Below are 18441 nucleotides of genomic sequence, written 5' to 3'. Positions count from 1 at the left end.
TCAATTAAAATATTTTGCACAGTAAGCTATGCAGATAGCTTCTGGCAAAATCCCTCCTTAATCACTCAGTCTTGTGATGTTATCCTGGATTATGACATCACTCAAGACTTCCCTATTTTTTAAATATCTTATTCATACATTCCACTATATAGCCTTAACTTCCAGAGCTTCTAGTCATCTGCTAAATTACTGCTACTTCTACTATCCTACTTCAACTAAACATCAGGCAATTTAACCAGTCCATTTTCTCTCTAACCATCACTCACCGGTTTTTTCTTCATACTGTCTTATACTCATTCTTGGACTTTATGGTCTGTAATTTTAATGAAACTTTTTGCCAATACCATAAAATCCATACCTTTTTTGGTGTCTCTGTCTCATCTGTCTAGCAAAACTCAATGAAAACACACCAACTACCTTCTCCATGCTTGTATGTGAACTGCTGAGCACTACTGGAGAAAGAAATATCATACATCTGAGGATTGATGCCACCATGAATTCATGGTCACCCACGTAGATACTGTCCAGAAATTCTACCATGTATCTCTAGTCACAACCCTCTCTAGAATGACAATTTCAAATTATACACACTCATCTGAAATGTCTATTCTTTCCCCGTGAACCTCAGCAGATGTCCTTGTCTGATGCTTCTTCATATAGTTAACAGGGGCCATCACATAGTAAACATCTCATATCTTTGCCACCAAATCTACCAAGTCACTGACATGTGTGCCCATTTTCTCCTCTACCCTCTCATACTGCAGTAGAGGAGGGACCACTCCCTAAGGCTATCTGTCCTCTGAATCCTACCCTCCCTTACCTTCTAAAAGACCTTCTCCTCTTCAATCAAAATCAATTTGGATTATATGCTATTATTCTACTAAAAGTACTTTCAGTAAAGTCATCCGTGACCTCCATATTGTTACATCCAAAGATATTTTCAGTCCTTAAACATCTTGCCATAGCAGCAATCTCTGACACAACTGAACACTTCCTCATTTTTCAAAATACTATTTTCCCTTTGCTCCTGTGATAATCACATTTATTAGTTTTCCTCCTACTTCTGGGATTACCATTTCTTAGTCTCCTTTTCTAGCTCTTTCCTCTCACCAATGCCTAAATGTTAAGGCTCCCTTTTTTCAATCTATAAGAATTCTCAGCAGCCCCATTCCCTTCTATCCCTTCTATTATCATTTAGCTGTTGATGACTCATAAGTTCAAGCCTATAGCCTACTTCTATCTTCTACGTTTGAGATCCCTAATGTCTGGTTGCTACTTGCTGTCTTGTAGCTAGACTGTCCAACTTTGAAGGCCAGCTCTGCTGCTTTGTATGCCCTTGGGTAAGTTACTTAACACTCAGTGCTCTGTCTTTCCCTATGTAAAATGAGGATAAAAACAATATCTACTCCTACTTTACAGGGTTGTTATAACATCTAAATGAATCAATATTTGTCAGTGGAGACTGTTTCTCTTGTTCACTGGTTCTGCAGCACCAAGTGCAGTCAGTGCTTCAGTGCAGGTATTCAATAAGCATATGCTGATCCACTAAATAAATGAACTTACCAGATGGTAACTTATCACAATTCTCAGGAATTTTCTATTAGTCCCATTAAATTTTAAGTTCCTTGCTATAGGTACCTCATGATACCTTCCTAAAGGACATTGCAATAATTTCAAAGAAAAATAATATACAGAAATATTACTAGAAAAGTACAGCTTTTGTTTAAGTCACACACATACATACACACACAAATTTAGTATTAGAAATCTATGTCAATATGATTCAGACAATAAAAATGATTTAAGTATTGGTTTTAACAGACATTGTAAATTATGAAATGATTCACTATAAATCTAAATATAAACATATTACCTCATCTTGTACATTAGGTTTTGCAAAACAACAAGTTCCTGGTCTGAGCAAACACTTAAAGAGGAAGTGGTTGGAGGAAAGGCACCAGGTCCACAACGTCTGCTCAACACAGCAGGGTGCTGCTGAAGAGCAATGATTAGCTCCCCCACTAGACAACTGCAGTACTGATGACAGGCATTCCTTTTCTACAGCATAGTTTACCTGGGTTTCTCAACTTTACTGTTTGAAATTTGGAGGGTTACAGGAGAAGTCTAGAATAGGAGATGTTTCTCACAGAAACAGAATTTTGTAGACAAGTGCTAGAAGAGTAGCCTTTTACTTGACAAGTCAGGGAATATGTTTTCCTATCCCAAGGCATGACTCTCTAATTACTACCCTAGGGCCATAGTATGGAAGTCTTTTCCTTGTGGTGCAGACTAATTCCAGTTTGGGGACCCTTGAAAAAATTCCCCTCTTTTCACAAATTCCTATCTTCTGCTTCTCCTAGCAGCTGGGAAGGCTATACAGTTTAACCCAAGTCAGTGGCTACTGTGGCAGTCACTAGCACTATTTACTCCCAGGCGTGTGGTGGTAACACTGCATCCTGTCCCCCAACCCTTTAAATTACAGTGACCATGTGACTTGCTTTCGCCAATAAGATGAGAGCTGAAGTAACAAGTGTCTTTTCAATAGACATGTTAAAAGCCAGTGTGTGATTTCCCAGGTTCTCTTTTGCCACCTCAACACCCTGCCTCCTGCCTTGGCAAATGGAAATGACTCAGATGGCAGCTGCTGCACCAGTCTGGGCTCTGGAGGGAGGATGATGAGAAGCAGAGTTGTGGGCAGAGCATGCAGCATGGGCAAAGCATAAAGAGTGTGTAGAACGTATTGTCTTAAACCATTGAGATTTTGAGGTTGTTACTGCATCATAATAGGTCTATTCTCAGTGATACAAATTTGTAGTCCACTTACTATATGCAAAGTACTGTGCTAAACTAAAAGGGATACACATATTTCATTAATAAACAAGTTAATTTTCTGAGTTTCCCTCTCCTTTAGATGCCAAGCCCTCTCATTTGGTCTACCACATTTATCACATGCAAATCTATACCAGCTTCTGCCACTTATACCTTAGCCATGAATAGGCTTTGGAGCTGAAATTCTTGGCAAACTGTAGAACTGCTTTCATGTATTACTGAGATAAAGTTCTTATGGCTAATAAAACTTCTGTGCTTCCAAAAACAATTATAAATACAGGATAGAGCTTTGTACAGAGTGAGACACATAGAAAACCTGAGTTAGGGAATAGGTATGATTTCTGTAATTCAATGTAGGCCAAAAAAAGGTAGCATTTTCATTTGATGAAAGTGTACATTATTTTAGAATCGATTCCATGTACTCCTAGATCCCTTTTAAAGTACAAAATAAACTTCCAATCTTAAGAAAATATTCAACATGAGACAATTTAGCTCATTAACCACAGAAACAATTACAAATTTAAGCAAAATTACGGTAATCTAATATCATTTTGCTAAGTTAAACCTTTTAAAATGAAAATATTACCTATTCAGTTTATCATATTCCTTTATTTTATAAAGTTTCAATAATGAATGCTAAACAGTAAATTAATATCTAAAGTATATATAAGGATCATCACTAAACAAACTCTACAAAATTGATGTCCAGCACCCCAAACGTCTGAATCCTATTATGAGAAAAAAATAGATCTTTCTACCACTACACTCACATTCTCAATCTTATTTCTCTCCTCCCTACTCCACAATCCTACCCACTTCATGTTTTCCCCCTTGATATTTTTAAAATTAGAGGTATTAGCTACTTCTCTTTTTCAGTAAGTCCTTCAGCAATCTTTTGTAGTGGTGTCTCTGGAGCAGTGGATTTCTTTTGGTTAATTTGGGAAAACGTTCTTTTGCTGCCTTCAGAATGAAGGCTACCTTGGCAGAGTAAACTGATCTAATGTAAAAATCTATTACGTGTGTTTCCCCAGTCTTGGGTCAGATGCCCTTGTTGCCTTTATTCAATGAAAGCTCATTCTTCAATCTTTTTAGCTTTGATGAGTTGACTTTTTCTAGTTCACATACTTAAAACATATTACTTGAATGTTTCCTTTGAGGATTAAATACCTTGTCAGTTCTAAATGTTCTCTCTCAATTTACAGAATAAAGTAGTTTTTCAAATCAGGAAAAGCTTTCCTAAGTAGTATTTTATTATATTATCAGTTTCCATACAGCTTGTCTATTTCCTCTGACACCCTTATTCATCATAGTGGAATTATGTCTTTTTCTTGACTCCCAAACATCTTTTCTTCCTACCCTTCCAATAGGGCCTTCAATTTCCTATTCAGGAATTATCTATACTTGGTCCTCATGGGATACTGAATTCAAACCCCGTGGAAGACTTTTTATCATAACCTCTCTTTCATTTCCTAAGATCCTTAAGGGACCACATTAAATAAAACTGCCAATTGACCTCCTTCTTCTGGAACTTTGTGTCTTGACAAGGGTAGGAAAAAATTAGTGCATGTTTATTAATTCTAGGGTGACCCAGAGAGATTGCTGAGCCATAGAGATCCTCTGTGGCAACTTGAGAGTGCTAGTTCCAATTTCTTCTTCAGCCTTCTCTATGAGTCTGTGGCATTACTATATCCCATTAAGTTTACTTTCTGCTCAATACAGCCACTGATTTCTGTTGTCAAGCAAATAATAATAATGTGGTATAGTCATACATGCTATTTTCTACGTGTATCATCTTCTCTTGAAATGTCTTGTTTTGCATTTGCCAATTTTCAATATCACTTTTGCTTTGGTTACTCTTATTCTACAGTAATATTTCCCAAAATTTGTTCTGGGAAACAATGTTTGTAACTCAGTGTTAGCAGATGTTACATTAAAAAAAAAAAAAAAAGAGGGAGGTTATAGTTAAGTAAGTGGAAATACAGAGATAAAAAAAATTAGTTTCTTTTTCTGTAAATTGTGAATTTCTAAGAAAGAATATAAGATGTAACTTTTTCCAAATTTATTTTTAGTATATATACAGATACAGATTTATCCTGCCATATCTAAAGAAACTAGTGGTCTGTAGAACATAATTTGGGTAATGATATTCTAGATGCTATTTACTATCTCCAATGAGGACTTTAGTTTCCGTTGAGCTTATAATAGAGCAATGCTATCTCTTTTATTTATTTTTATTACTGATCATTTAGTATTTGGTATTCATCTTATTTTCATCCCATCTGTTTGTAATTCTCATGCTTATCTGCATTTCTTATATAGACTCTGGAAATCTTGCGGCTCGGCTTTTGTTAAAAAAATAATACTACAAAATATTTTAACTGAGCTAGGGCATTTCAAGTTTTTGAATATGTCCCTGTAATCAAAGTATATGTCAACAGGTATTTCGTGTTCCTATTGTTCTTTTCGTAGGTTTAGAGGTCCATTGACATTCTAGATTATTGTTCAGTGTTTCTAACTGTAATTTTCCTGAAGCAGGTAATGCAAGTCAGTGGTATTTCCTCTTCTGTCTTTGTAACATAAACGTAAGAATCTTGAACTTACATCAGTGTGGGCCTATATACTTCTGATGGTGATTTATAAGATGTTCTCAGAATACTCCTGAGCCTCAGCGATGAAATGAGAATGTTAAATTATGGTGATTTAGTAGTCCCTCTATGAGATAACTTAAGAAGATGAATTTTCCTAGACTATCTTAGTAATACCTTGATCTATAAAAGAGTGTGTAGCATAGAACTTTATCAACAATCTAAAACCAACTAATCCATAATGTGGCCATGTTGATGTGCTTTCTATCAAACGAATGCCCAATTTTTCATTTTGATATGGAGACAAATAGATCAAGCTCAGACTTAGGGTAAAATAATTTTCCTTGATCACATTCCTGACAGCTAATTCTCCTGAGTGCATTGGTCAAATGAAAGGCAACCATCAGTGATGAGGTAATAACTGGGGGGAAGAAACAGGAAATGATGGTAAAACAGTCTTATACTAATTGCTTCTCACTTGGCAATCCCACTTTAGAGGATAAATATATTTATTGGCTGATTATAGCTACATTATTCAAAATATAGGAATACTGGAAGCAACCCAACTGTCTAACGTTTAGGGAATAGTTAGCAAAAACTATGCTGAGAAGATGAATCTTTAAGAACTAAAATTAAAAATGTATTCTATAGAAACAAAGAAAAGTATTGATATATAAGAAAGGAAATACCTAAGGTAACTTTTATCATGAAATTAAAATACAGAAAATATAGATATAATTAACACAATGAATGTTTTGCACAGGGATAAGGACAAAGCATATATACTAAAAGAATAATTGTTTTCAATGGAGGTGTTTTTTGTAGTCCTTTTCTTACTAAAGTTAGCTAAGTATAGAATTTAAAAATATCCTTACAGGGCTTCCCTGGTGGCGCACTGGTTGAGAGTCCGCCTGCTGAGGCAGGGGACGTGGGTTTGTGCCCCGGTCCAGGAGGATCCCACATGCCGCGGAGCAGCTGGGCGCGTGAGCCATGGCCGCTGGGCCTGTGCATCTGGAGCCTGTGCTCCACAACGGGAGAGACCACAACAGTGAGAGGCCCGCATACCGCAAAAAAAAAAAAATCCTTACAACGTCTTAGGCAGATGATTTTATCTGTAGGCAAGCTATATCTGTATTATATTTACATCAGTATATAAACATATATGTCTCCAGTAAGCATACACACATATAGAAACAAACACAGGTATATAAACTTAAGATACTGTTATGAGTAAAAAAGTATCCTAATCTACATGATGCATATTTAGAGGAAATACATAATTGTTTCTCTTTGCATGCTCCATTACTCTATCTAAGCCCAGATACAATGAAGTCCTTATTTCCTCCAAATTGTCTCACCCCACAGAAATGATGAAGGAAGTTAAAACCAAGGTCATCCTAAGTATGTCATGCCAAACACAATGAGAATACACAGGCACTGGATACTCAAAGACATATATTCTAAAAGTATAAACTTCTTTAGTAAAAAACAGTAATTAATTTTAATTATGAGTTTTTAAAAATATGGATTCCCAGGCTTAGCGTTTAGAACATCCTACATCAAAATGAACAAATGAAGTTATGTGCAACTGGAAAAAGGGAAGAAGAAGGATAATGAAGAACAGGGTTTATCACAAACAGGACAGATACAGGGAAATATAGAAGCCATCCATATACTTTGAAAATCTCTATGGTAGAATAAAATCTAAAAAGAAGGAGAATGTTAAGATCGTACAGGCTGTTTTGTTATGACTAGGAAAGCATCTGAGAGACGAGAAACAAAGTAAAGCAGTCTTTCTCATTAAGCATATATTGCTCTGCTTAAATTTGTTTGAAGGAGCATAGAAATACATGAACTAGTACACTTGGTAAGATCCCCTCTTCCCCCCAGCCAGATTGCTCAGGCTAACACAAATCTGATTGATATGCAATTGAAATACGTGACTGTTTTTCCTGATGTCAGCTTTTAACACTGTTGAAATTAAAGGTGAGGTCCATTCTAATGACTCTTAGTGGACTCTTAGGCTGTTATTCATAAAGCTGTCCAAAACCTTTCAGGATAATAGCACCTGTGCTCTTCATGAGCATGATACAAAAATCCTTTCTTAATCTATTGATAAAAGGCAGCTAAATTAAAAATTCCTTCTTTGTTCTGAGCAGCGATAATTAATTAAGCTCCAACCTAGGAGGAGCTGCAAAGCACTTTATGTAGGGTTACTGGCCTACAGGACTTCTAACTGGGAAGCTGAGTATCTCACTCACCCCCTCAGTTTCTTAAATACTCTAATTTTTATATCTCACTTGCCAAGCTTTATTTCAAAAAAGTTTTTATTAAGTTAATATTATACTAACATTAAAATAATTTTTAAAGAAAGAAATCCACAAACCTGCCACTATACTAAACTCTTTACTTTGTCCATAGGCATATATAATTTGTAGTTTTAATCACACCACACATAACATAATGGAGCCAGGCTTTTTTAAAGGCACTGCCTAACATTTCCTGACAACATGCTCTGTCAGACTTTCCCAGTGTGCTCATTTAATTAGTACTTATTATAAGAAATTCAGTATATGCTAGAGGCCCATCAAAACGTGAAAATTTAATGGATACCATAAAAAGCATACTTTACTTGGAGAATATCATTTTAAGACACTTCATAATTCCCATTTATATGCCACTTTTCATCTTACCTCTTCTCCAGACAGGTAGTAAGCTGAGATTAGTCCACCGACAAAGCGTATATTTACTTCAAAAACAGAAACTTCAGCATTCTGTGGAAACAAAATAAAGGAGGTTCATATATAAATGGTAGTACACAACTGAGAAAAATATCACCATGATGAAGTGCACGAAATATTTAAATTTTGTTCAATCCTACGTGCTTGCCCAGAGAAATTTATACACAAGAGGGAAAAGCCCTGCCTTCTAACAGTGTCAAAACACATGTAAATAGATCAAAAAATTTTGACTCTTAAAATAACAATTATAAAAATATTTATAAAATGAAGTTATTTCCTCCCTCTATTCAACACTAGATACAATACTCAATATTCTTTGGGCAGATGCGACAGGCCCAGGACATTCTATTTTTCTATTCTGTGTTATTTTATTCATTTGCCAGTTTTTCTTCCCGAAAGACCATTCAGACTCTTCATACTTTTGCTGGTAGTTCAACATTATTCTAGAATTCTTCCCACACCATTTTAAAGTAGCACAGCTAGAATGTAAATAGGATTTGAAGCTGGAGTGACTTGCGTTCTAGTACTGGTTCCCAAATGTTCTGTCTGTGGTCTGGGATGATCACATTTCTCTGAGAAGAAATTTTATCTTTGCATAAAGGAGATTATAATAATATATGTTGTACCTTGTTAAAACAGCTCTTATATACATCAATAATAGCTTGCTTTTATTATTATTTACAAAGCTCTATATCCTGTGCTAATCTCTACATGGACTATGTCATTTAGTCTTATATCAACCGTGTGAAATAATTACTATTCTTACATCCATTTTACAAACGGAGAAACTGAGATTTATAGTGGTTACTATGACTTTCTTAAGGTCAGACAACTAATAAGTGGTTGAGGGGTTCCCTGGTGGCGCAGCGGTTGAGAGTCTGCCTGCCGATGCAGGGGACGCGGGTTCCTGCCCCGGTCCGGGAAGATCCCACATGCCGCGGAGCGGCTGGGCCCGTGAGCCATGGCCACTGAACCTGCGCGTCTGGAGCCTGTGCTCCGCAACGGGAGAGGCCACAACAGTGAGAGGCCCGCATACCACAAAATAAATAAATAAATAAATAAGTGGTTGAATCAGGATTTAAACTTGACTACTCTGATTCCTGGTTTAGAGCTGTTATCCTGACTCCTATATCACCTCACATGATAATGCATCAAGTATCTTTATTAATGGTCATATAATTGTGGCATATAATTAGTAATTATTGCCAATACTTTTATTATTTTACAATATTTGACTACTACATGGATCTGTCCTACATTCTATTACTAGATAATTTAGCACAGCTAACCTACAATAGATGGTAGGTACACTTTGTTACCGAACCAAACTTGGGTCCACTTGCCCACACACACTAAAGCCAATCTACTGACACCATGTTGTGTGTGGTAAAGGAGAGTACAACGTTTACTGTAGGGCACTAAGCAACAAGAATGAGCAGCGCGTGCTCAAAAGACCGGAACTCTCGATGGCTTTCAGGGGAGGGGTTTTAAAGGCAGTGTGAGGGAGGGGCTGCAGGGTGTGTGATCAGCTCGTGCACCATTCTCGGATTGGTTGGCATCAAGGTGAAATTTCAAGCGTCATCAACCTTCTGGTTTCAAATGGCCTAGGGTCTATGTGCTTGTGGTCAGCAGTTTTCATCTGGTGTGGGCCTGCTTCCTGTAAAAAGAACATAGGAATGTGTGCCAGGCCTTTATGTATATCTTTCAGGGGACTGGGAACTCGGTGATTCTGTGATGTGGCGGATTTATAGTCTAACTTGTTACCAGTTTCCTGGCCCAACAGCTATTCTTTGTTTCTACATCTTCATATTTCCTGATCATTAACTCTTCAGCCAGCCTTTTGAGACTCAGGGGAGGCCTAGAAGACTAAAGAAAAAGCCTTTTGCTTCAGAGGATAGGGACACAGGGGCTTGTGTATGGTTTCAGCTTCAAGCTTTTGTTAGCTTCTTTTCATGTTTGTTAGGCCTACCCAGTAATTGTTCACTTTTGCCTGGTGTCAAACAATTCGCTGAAATAAAAGGGGCTAACAGCAAACTAATATATGGAGTCACATATCCAGCAGATCAGCTTAGTCACAATCATCTGAGATATTATTTCCTTTAACATTTATTAAGCAACTACTATGTGTCAGGCACTGTCCTAGGTTCTAGGGACATGGCAATGAAGACTCATAAGGTCCTCAAATTCATGGAGTCTACATTTTAGTGGGCGAAAACAATTCCAGAAGAAAAAAAAGAGGTATATTTTCTTTAATTTCCACATGCTTTCTCTAAAAAGGTATAAGGATCTAACAAATTAAAGCTAAGTAATTGCTTAAGTTAAAAAAATTTTTCAAAAAATTTCTTGCAAAAGGAAGGTCATGAATATTACTTGGGAGAGACACATACTAGGCCAGAGTTAGGCAAAAGCATCATAATATAAGACTCTGGTGAGTTCGTTCAATTGCATTTCATAATTTGTAATATGCACCTAATACAATTTGATTAAAGTACTTTACATGGGAACAATTTATCTGTGATGTGTATTACTCTGAATGAGTATTACACAAATATTGGTAAAAGCTTTAATATTCCACAAAATTACTGATAAGGAAAGAGAAAGCGAATCATTAATTTGTTTTGGCTCACACAGCTATACTTCTTATGTCTAAAGGTAACAACGTCTAATAATAAAATCTAATAAATAAAACCCTCAAATCCTATCATTCTCAATTTGTACTTGTGTTTTTCAGTTTTTAAACCTAAGAATAGTCCTCCACGTTTCTGCCTACTGAAGTCTGTTAAGATGATTTTATATTCTTATACTAGCTTTGGCTTCATTTGATATACATTCATTCTCTTTTCCTCCTATGAAAATTTTGGATAATCAGGACTTTTATATAAACATCTGATGAAAATTACTGCATGGTAGAAGACTGAACCATGTCAAACACCATCATAAATACATCTTCAGCAAGACATCAGTCACCTACTGGGTACAACCAGTTATTGATCCAGCAATGTATTCTAGAACCTAAATTCTATTTATCTTCCGCTGTCTGTAAGATACTGAGAGACGGTTTTGCAAAGTGCCACGCTCAAGGTCAGTGCTTTGTCTTTTGAATTTCTCGGATCTAACGGTTTGGTGAGCCTATCCAAGAAGCAAATCTGGCTTGTTAGTGAATCCATACAGGTTCCCAGTTACTTGTGTTCTTGTCTTTCAAGATCTCGCTCAGGAAGTCACATCACCATTAGCTGTATTCAACAGTCATCATATCTACCTTCTTTTGAAAACCAAAATTACATTTGAATTCCCAGCATATAGTATTTTCTACTTTTTTTTTTTCCAAAGTTAAATCTAAATTATTTAGAAACCTTAATTTGAGAGCTCTTAACATTTTGGGTTATATTATGTTTTAGGTCAGCAGACTGAAATTTATACACTTCAGGTCACTCTTTACAGATCCTTTGATGAAAAACACTAAGAAGATAAAAACATAAATTGGCTGGCTCAACTGCGGGCAGCAGACTATCAAAACACTACCTTAGAGTCAGAAAGGCCTGGGACTGAAGGTTGGTTCAGGAGCCCACTGAGTGCAAGATCCCAGGCAAGTCACATATTCTCTCTGAGCCTTGGTTTTCTCATTTGTAAAAAGGGACAGTGCATTTCGTACAAGGCGCTACAAGTCCATGAATGTAAAGCACCATGCACAATGCCTGCCACGGGTAAAGTACTCAATAAAATAAGTGCCATTACCACTGCACAAAAGCTCAGCTTAAGTAAACCAATAAGGCCTAGCTTCCTCAGGGGTTCTTGGAAAATCAGAAACTCCAGAATCATAATCTTCTGAATACGAGAATGCAAACTGATATACCTTCTCTGACTCTCATGGGAGTCATGTTTCAAATCCTCTTTTGAAATACAGTATCCTGACCAAGCTTCCTTTTGGGCTTGATACATTTTATACGATATCTGGGTTTTCAGAAGTGAACTTCTACAATCTGAGGGTTTGAGGCCAATTTTATAAACTTCTGACTCTGATTTCCATTAAAATAAACTTATTAAATCTAAATGAAGATATGCATCCTATTAATATTCATGCAGCATTTTTTAAGATGTTCTAAAACTTTTCCAGTGACTTACCCTAATGACAGGAGAGGGGTTAGGGCAGGCAGAGAACAGTATGTAAAGGAGGGAAGCCCCAAACAGCCTGCAACACTAAAATCTTTTGGATTTATCTTAACAATGTAGATTTTGTAGTCTCCTTCAATCTGTGTTTGTTTTAAATGAGATTAAATCCCTTAAATCTTTAAGTAAGGTCACATTCCAGGAATATGCCCCACGTAGTCCATGGCTTCTAGTACATAGCTGTATGTGAGCACCAGTCTGAGAAGCAGATCCAGTCTTTGTTTAAACTGCAAGCACCTGCTAGTTAATTTCACAATTGATGAGCAAGTGGAAGGTGGATATTTTTGGCTTAAGGCCTACCCACAAAACCATGTGGACTGGAGAAACTGCTCTTTCACTTTGAGTTTCCTCTACCAACAGCCTTTGAATCAAAGAACACACTTAACCAGAATCATACATAAATCATACATAAATACATACATCTAAAATCAAGAGGTGAAATCATGGAAAAACTAGGATTCACTACTTATCTCTCATATTGCTTTAGGTGTCTTAGACTGATAATTTCCACCTTAAGTTTATCCCTTTCTTTAGTATTGCTGTCCTCTGGCTTACTATACGTATATGTAAAATTGTGAGATAAAGTGATAAAACTTGCTAAAATGGAAAAAAGTTTAATTCAATAAACCATTTTGTATGGCTCCCTCCCCCCACCCTTCACGTTATCTTCCATCTCTCTACTGGGAAAGGTGTCCTTCAGATAAACAGATCAGGAGCTCACAGGCATGAAGAATCTAACCATATCCAGACAAGAGGGAAAGTGAACACTTCAAAATCCTTGTTTCAACCTGAGTGCCTAAAAGATCAACCTCTTACAAGATAGTATTTTAAATAACTCAGAGAAATTAGGTTGTATTTTTTATAAGCAACTTATTTACCAAAATTATCTATAAAATGATAGATAATAATGGGCTTGACCATTTTAATAACAAATTTAGGTTGGAGAACAGATTCAGCCACAGTTTTTGACTGCAGAACTACAGAGGCGCAGACTTTCCTTGAAGAATAGATATATTGTTTCTTTGCACCTTCAGGCCTTATGATAATTATTCAGAATCAAACCTGCATCAAATTTAAGGAATTCTCCTTAATTCTTTTTTTTTTTTGCTGTACGCGGGCCTCTCACTGTTGTGGCCTCTGCCGTTGTGGAGCATAGGCTCCGGACACGCAGGCCCAGCCGTTCCGCGGCATGTGGGATCTTCCCGGACCGGGGCACGAACCCGTGTCCCCTGCATCGGCAGGCAGACTCTCAACCACTGCGCCACCAGGCAAGCCCTCTCCTTAATTCTTAACTTATGATTCCATACAGCAGGGCAGGTCTGATTGATTGCATTAAATTGAAAAAGACTTCTTGGAAAAGAACTTTCATTTTCAGAAATATCTTAATCCTCTTTTCAGTGTTTGGCCCCAATTATTAGAGTTGGTTTTTTTAAAGAGTATTTCTCTGAGCCCTAAGATCAGAGAATACTTCTTTGCTAGCTATTCCTCCAAACATCCTGTCAGCTTTCTACTCAATGAGCTATAAGCGAGGAACAAGCAAGCATTAATAACAACTGTCCCACTACAAACCAATGCAATTATTGTTTAATAACAATTGCTCCGCTACTAACATATGGTAACTATGCTTTACCTTACTGAGAACCAGTGGAAACATGAGACTTTACAAACCCATTGCTTAAAGAGAGGTTATTGCCTATAAGCCTTGCCTATGTTTAGGCTTAGCATACACATTCATTTATAAATGGTACTTGAAAGTATGTGTTGTATTAACATTCTGAGGATTACAACTCCTTTTAACAGATTAAATAGCAACATTATACTTTATAGCTTAGTATAACATACGTCTGAGCAGCTTTTAACTTCATATTTAAGTAACATGATAAATCTCTTTAGATGAACAAAGTGCAAATTCTTTGGGCCACAAAGATAGGCAAGATCAACATCTTCTCTCTGTCAGTAGATTGGTTTCACCATGAAGGTCCAGAAGGACCCTCAAGTAGCAGTTCAATCTATGTATCACTAATTATGGTCAGAGGGAACAGATCAGTATCCTTATAGCCAAAACCCAAATCATCACCCTTAGCAGACACTGATTAGCATTCGGATAGAATTTCAAATTAAATAACTCCATCCGACAGGATAAGTAACTCAGTTATCTGCACCATTAGGATGTAATGCTGCTCTAAAACAGAGCTTTTACAAGAGCAATACTAAGGCAAATGTCACTTCTTTCATGCTCCATGGCATGGAGCTCTGGACCTAAGTCAAAAACTCATTCAGGCATTCAAGAAGATCCAAAGTTGCTTTTTGAGATCCATTTAAAACCTTCAGATAGAGAACCCTACAGCTTATTTTCCTGAAGAATAGGATGGCATTCCGGTTGGATAAGAGACCAATCTGGACCTTTAAACTAAAAAATAAAGTCACTGTTGCCGCCAATACCTCTGTTATTTTTCAGGAAAAAAAACAGTGTAATTGTTGACATAATCACTTGAATCTGTGGGTAGAAAGAGTGAATACAAGACAAATTCTCTAATGGGACATAATAAAACCAACTAGAAAATTGTAAGTTGAAGCACTTTAAGATGATTAGGAGATGGGACTTCCCCGGTTGCACAGTGGTTAAGAATCTGCAGGGGACACGGGTTCGATCCCTGGTCCAGGAAGATCCCACATGCCATGGAGCAACTAAGCCCATGTGCCACAGCTACTGAGCCTGTGCTCTAGAGCCTGAGAGTTACAACTACTGAGCCCATGTGCCACAATTGCTGAAGCCCGCGCACCTAGAGCCTGTGCTCCAAAACAAGAGAAGCCACTGCAATGAGAAGCATGTGCACTGCAACTAAGAGCCACAACTACTAAGCCCGCTTGCCACAACTAGAGAAAGCCCGCGAGCAGCAACGAAGACCCAACGCGGCCAAAAAAAAAAAAATGATTAGGAGAGTAAATCAAGATAGCTGTCTTGAATTTATGTTTGTTATTAATTTTGATATGGGAAGTATTATCATTTAGATATTATTGATAAACTTTTATATTTTCAAAGGAAAATATGGCAATACCCAAAGAAAGAACTGCAACAAATATGTTTCAAGACCTTTCAAATTAGGAATAGTAAAATAAACAGAAATTCGAGACCTGTGACTATGGCTTTTAAAAGTATATTTTTAAAGTATATTTTGAAGGGTATAACCCAAGACTATCAATAACAGTCTTTAAACGATATTTTTACATAAAAATCTTTCAACTCATTGAATAAAATCTTATAAAAATACAAAAATACAATTTTAAAGAAACGAAGCTCAGTATCTTAGCCATCACTCAACCTATAGCCTAATCCCTTTATCTTACAAGTAAGGAAGCCAAAGAATTTGCTCTTCTTCTCTTCTAAATACTCCGGGCTTCTCTGATGGTGCAGTGGTTAAGAATCCGTCTGCCAATGCAGGGGACACAGGTTTGAGTCCTGGTCCGGGAAGATCCCACATGCCGCAGAGCAACTAAGCCCATGCGCCACAACTACTGAGCCTGTGCTCTAGAGCCCGCGAGCCACCACTACTGAGCCCAAGTGCCACAACTACTGAAGCCCGTGCGCCTAGAGCCCATGCTCTGCAACAAGAGAAGCCACCGCGATGAGAAGCCCGCGCACCGCAACGAAGAGTAGCCCCGCTCGCCCCAACTAGAGAAAGCCTGCGTGCAGCAACAAAGACCCAATGCAGCCAAAAATAAAAAAATAAATTTATAAAAATAAATAAATAAATACTCTGATATCCTCTATTGGTTTCCCTCTGCTTCCTAATAGGTCCCCACGGTCCATGGAATACATTCATGTCACCTGCTCATGGTCTGAGGCCAGCCAACTGCCTTCTGTTACCTTGTCTATTACCTTGAGAGGCCTTTTTGCTTAGTCCTTTTAAATAAATGATTCCAGAGTTTCTCAGGCTACCACTGGGCATGAAAGCAAAGAACTGCTGCCATATTTGGGGGAGGTTTGGGGCAGTAATGCTATATATGCCAGACAAGGGACCTGGACACTATTCGGGTCTCATGTCACTAAAGTCTACTTTCCCGTCTTCCATCATTAGACTCTGGAAGAATCTAGTTCTCATTCCCCTACCTTTCTGGAGGTGAGGGACGGTGGAGGAAACACATTTTCCATTCTCTCCTCCATATATAAGCTGAAGACAAGCTCATTATTATTTACTGGTAGGTAGCTGAATTTACTCAAAAATAACAAGGCAGGAAAAAAGTATTATTAAGAAACAATAAACCCTCAGAAGGAAATCTAATTTTTTGTTCATTGCCTTAATTTTTCACACTCAGTTCTATTGGTAATATCTGAGCTACCAGACGTCATATTCAACCAAAGAGCTGTAGAACCTTACAAAATCCCTCACTCCTTGGGCCTGTTTTCTCATATTTAAAATAAAAAGACTGAACACATCAATCTCCAAGGTCCCTTTGTATTGGAATACTGTCTCCTTTATATTCTAAATTCAATTATAAGGCAGATTAGACACAGACTCATCTGCTTGTACTTTAAGTCAGTGATCTCCAAAACGGGGTACATATGGCAATTAATTAGAGGAGCAGGAACAAAATGTTAAAACTTTTAATTTATATACATTTTTTAATCCAAAGAGGTAGGAAAAAGACTCAGCTTTATGCTACCTTTACACTCTGAACTATGTTGGTATTCTCACTTGGTCTGTGGGAGAACAGGAGCTCCACAAAGCAGAGGGGTCAGCAGGGAAACACCCTTTCTTTGTCCATTCTCAACATACTGCATGTTACTTGTGATTGGTTATGGAGATTTACAGATATTATCAAATGCTTACCAGATAGACAAGAGGCTTACAAGAATTTTTGCAAAGTAATCTCAGATTAAAAATAATACCAATAGTGAAATAAGTGAGGCAGAGAAAGACAAATATCACGATACCATTTATATGTGGAATCTAAAAAAATGATACAAATGAACTTATTTATGAAACAGAAATAGACTCACAGACATAGAAAACGAACTTATGGTTACCAAAGAGGAAAGGGGGAGGGATAAACTGGGAATTTGGGATTAACAGATACATACTACTATATATAAAATGGATAAACAACAAGGACCTACTGCATAGCACAGGCAACTATATTTAGTATTTTGGAATAACCTATAATGGAAAAGAATCTGAAAAAGAATACACACACACACACACACACACACGTGTGTATGTGCGTGTATGTATAACTGAACTTAAAAAAACACCAATAACGCAAACATAAGTGAATGACTCAAAAACACCAGGGTCAACTTTTCCTGTTCTTAAAACAAGCTCTCTGTCAACCTCATTACAAGGTAAAGCAATGACTGTGGAATTAGATTAGCTCTAACAAGATGTAGCCCTCCTTAATTATCAAGAAGTAGTAATAGAAGAGTCCACTGTCCTTAATTATGAACCTTTTCCTTGGTGTACAGTGGGTATTGAGGTTTGCTAAAAATGATAGTACATATATGAAATTTAAAAAAATATTTCATATATAAATTGACAAAAGGTTATACTGGGAATTCCCTGGCAATCCAGTGGTTAGGACTCTGAGCTTCCACTGCAGGGGGCGTGGGTTCAATCCCTGGTCAGGGAACTAAGATCCCTCATGCACATGATGTGGCCAAAAAAAAAAAAAAAGTTTAAACTGATAAGGGTCTACAATCAACAAAGGTTAAAGGCTTACTTATGGGAAAGTGGATGCAGCTGCTCCTGGATGCAGTAGAGTGTTGAGATGAGCTACTTCATGGTATTACTGACTCGGCAGCCATTTTGTTTTGCCAAGTGTCTTGCAGGAGCTTTAAATGGACACTAGCCCCTCATGCAAGAGTGTGCCCTCGATTAACAGCCCCAGAGTCCCAAGCAAATGTCAGTTCCTGATATGACTCCCTCTGTGATCATGTCTCCCCCACCTCCCAGGGTCTTCCCCTTGTGCACCCCTTAGAAAAGACCACTGTGGAGCTTACCAATTGGTTTGAATTGACCAATTTGGCCTTAGCTTTGGAACCCCAAAGCACTTCACCCACCCTCATAACGGCATGTGCCCCAGGTCCTGTCTTTCTGTCTGTCTGTAGTGTGCCTTGATCT

At 37.5% G+C, this 18441-nt stretch overlaps 1 protein-coding gene across 9 annotated transcripts in view; it reads right to left on the bottom strand.

Annotated features, from left to right (window-relative positions):
- The window catches only part of MAN1A1 (mannosidase alpha class 1A member 1), a 204711-nt gene that overhangs the window by 135418 nt on the left and 50852 nt on the right, over positions 1–18441 (bottom strand). For all 9 annotated transcript variants that reach the window (XR_004352483.1, XR_004352485.1, XR_004352487.1 and 6 more), the window contains exon 5: positions 8108–8188. Coding sequence is in view for 3 of the 9 variants with exons in the window: in XM_032650906.1 (XP_032506797.1) it covers positions 8108–8188 (81 nt within the window). In the remaining 6 variants the exon portion in view is untranslated. The remainder of the gene's footprint in view (positions 1–8107; positions 8189–18441) is intronic.

This window comes from Phocoena sinus, chromosome 12 (genome assembly GCF_008692025.1).
Source record: "Phocoena sinus isolate mPhoSin1 chromosome 12, mPhoSin1.pri, whole genome shotgun sequence".
Taxonomy (NCBI): Eukaryota; Metazoa; Chordata; class Mammalia; order Artiodactyla; family Phocoenidae; genus Phocoena; species Phocoena sinus.
This window is presented reverse-complemented; position numbering and strand designations above follow the sequence as displayed.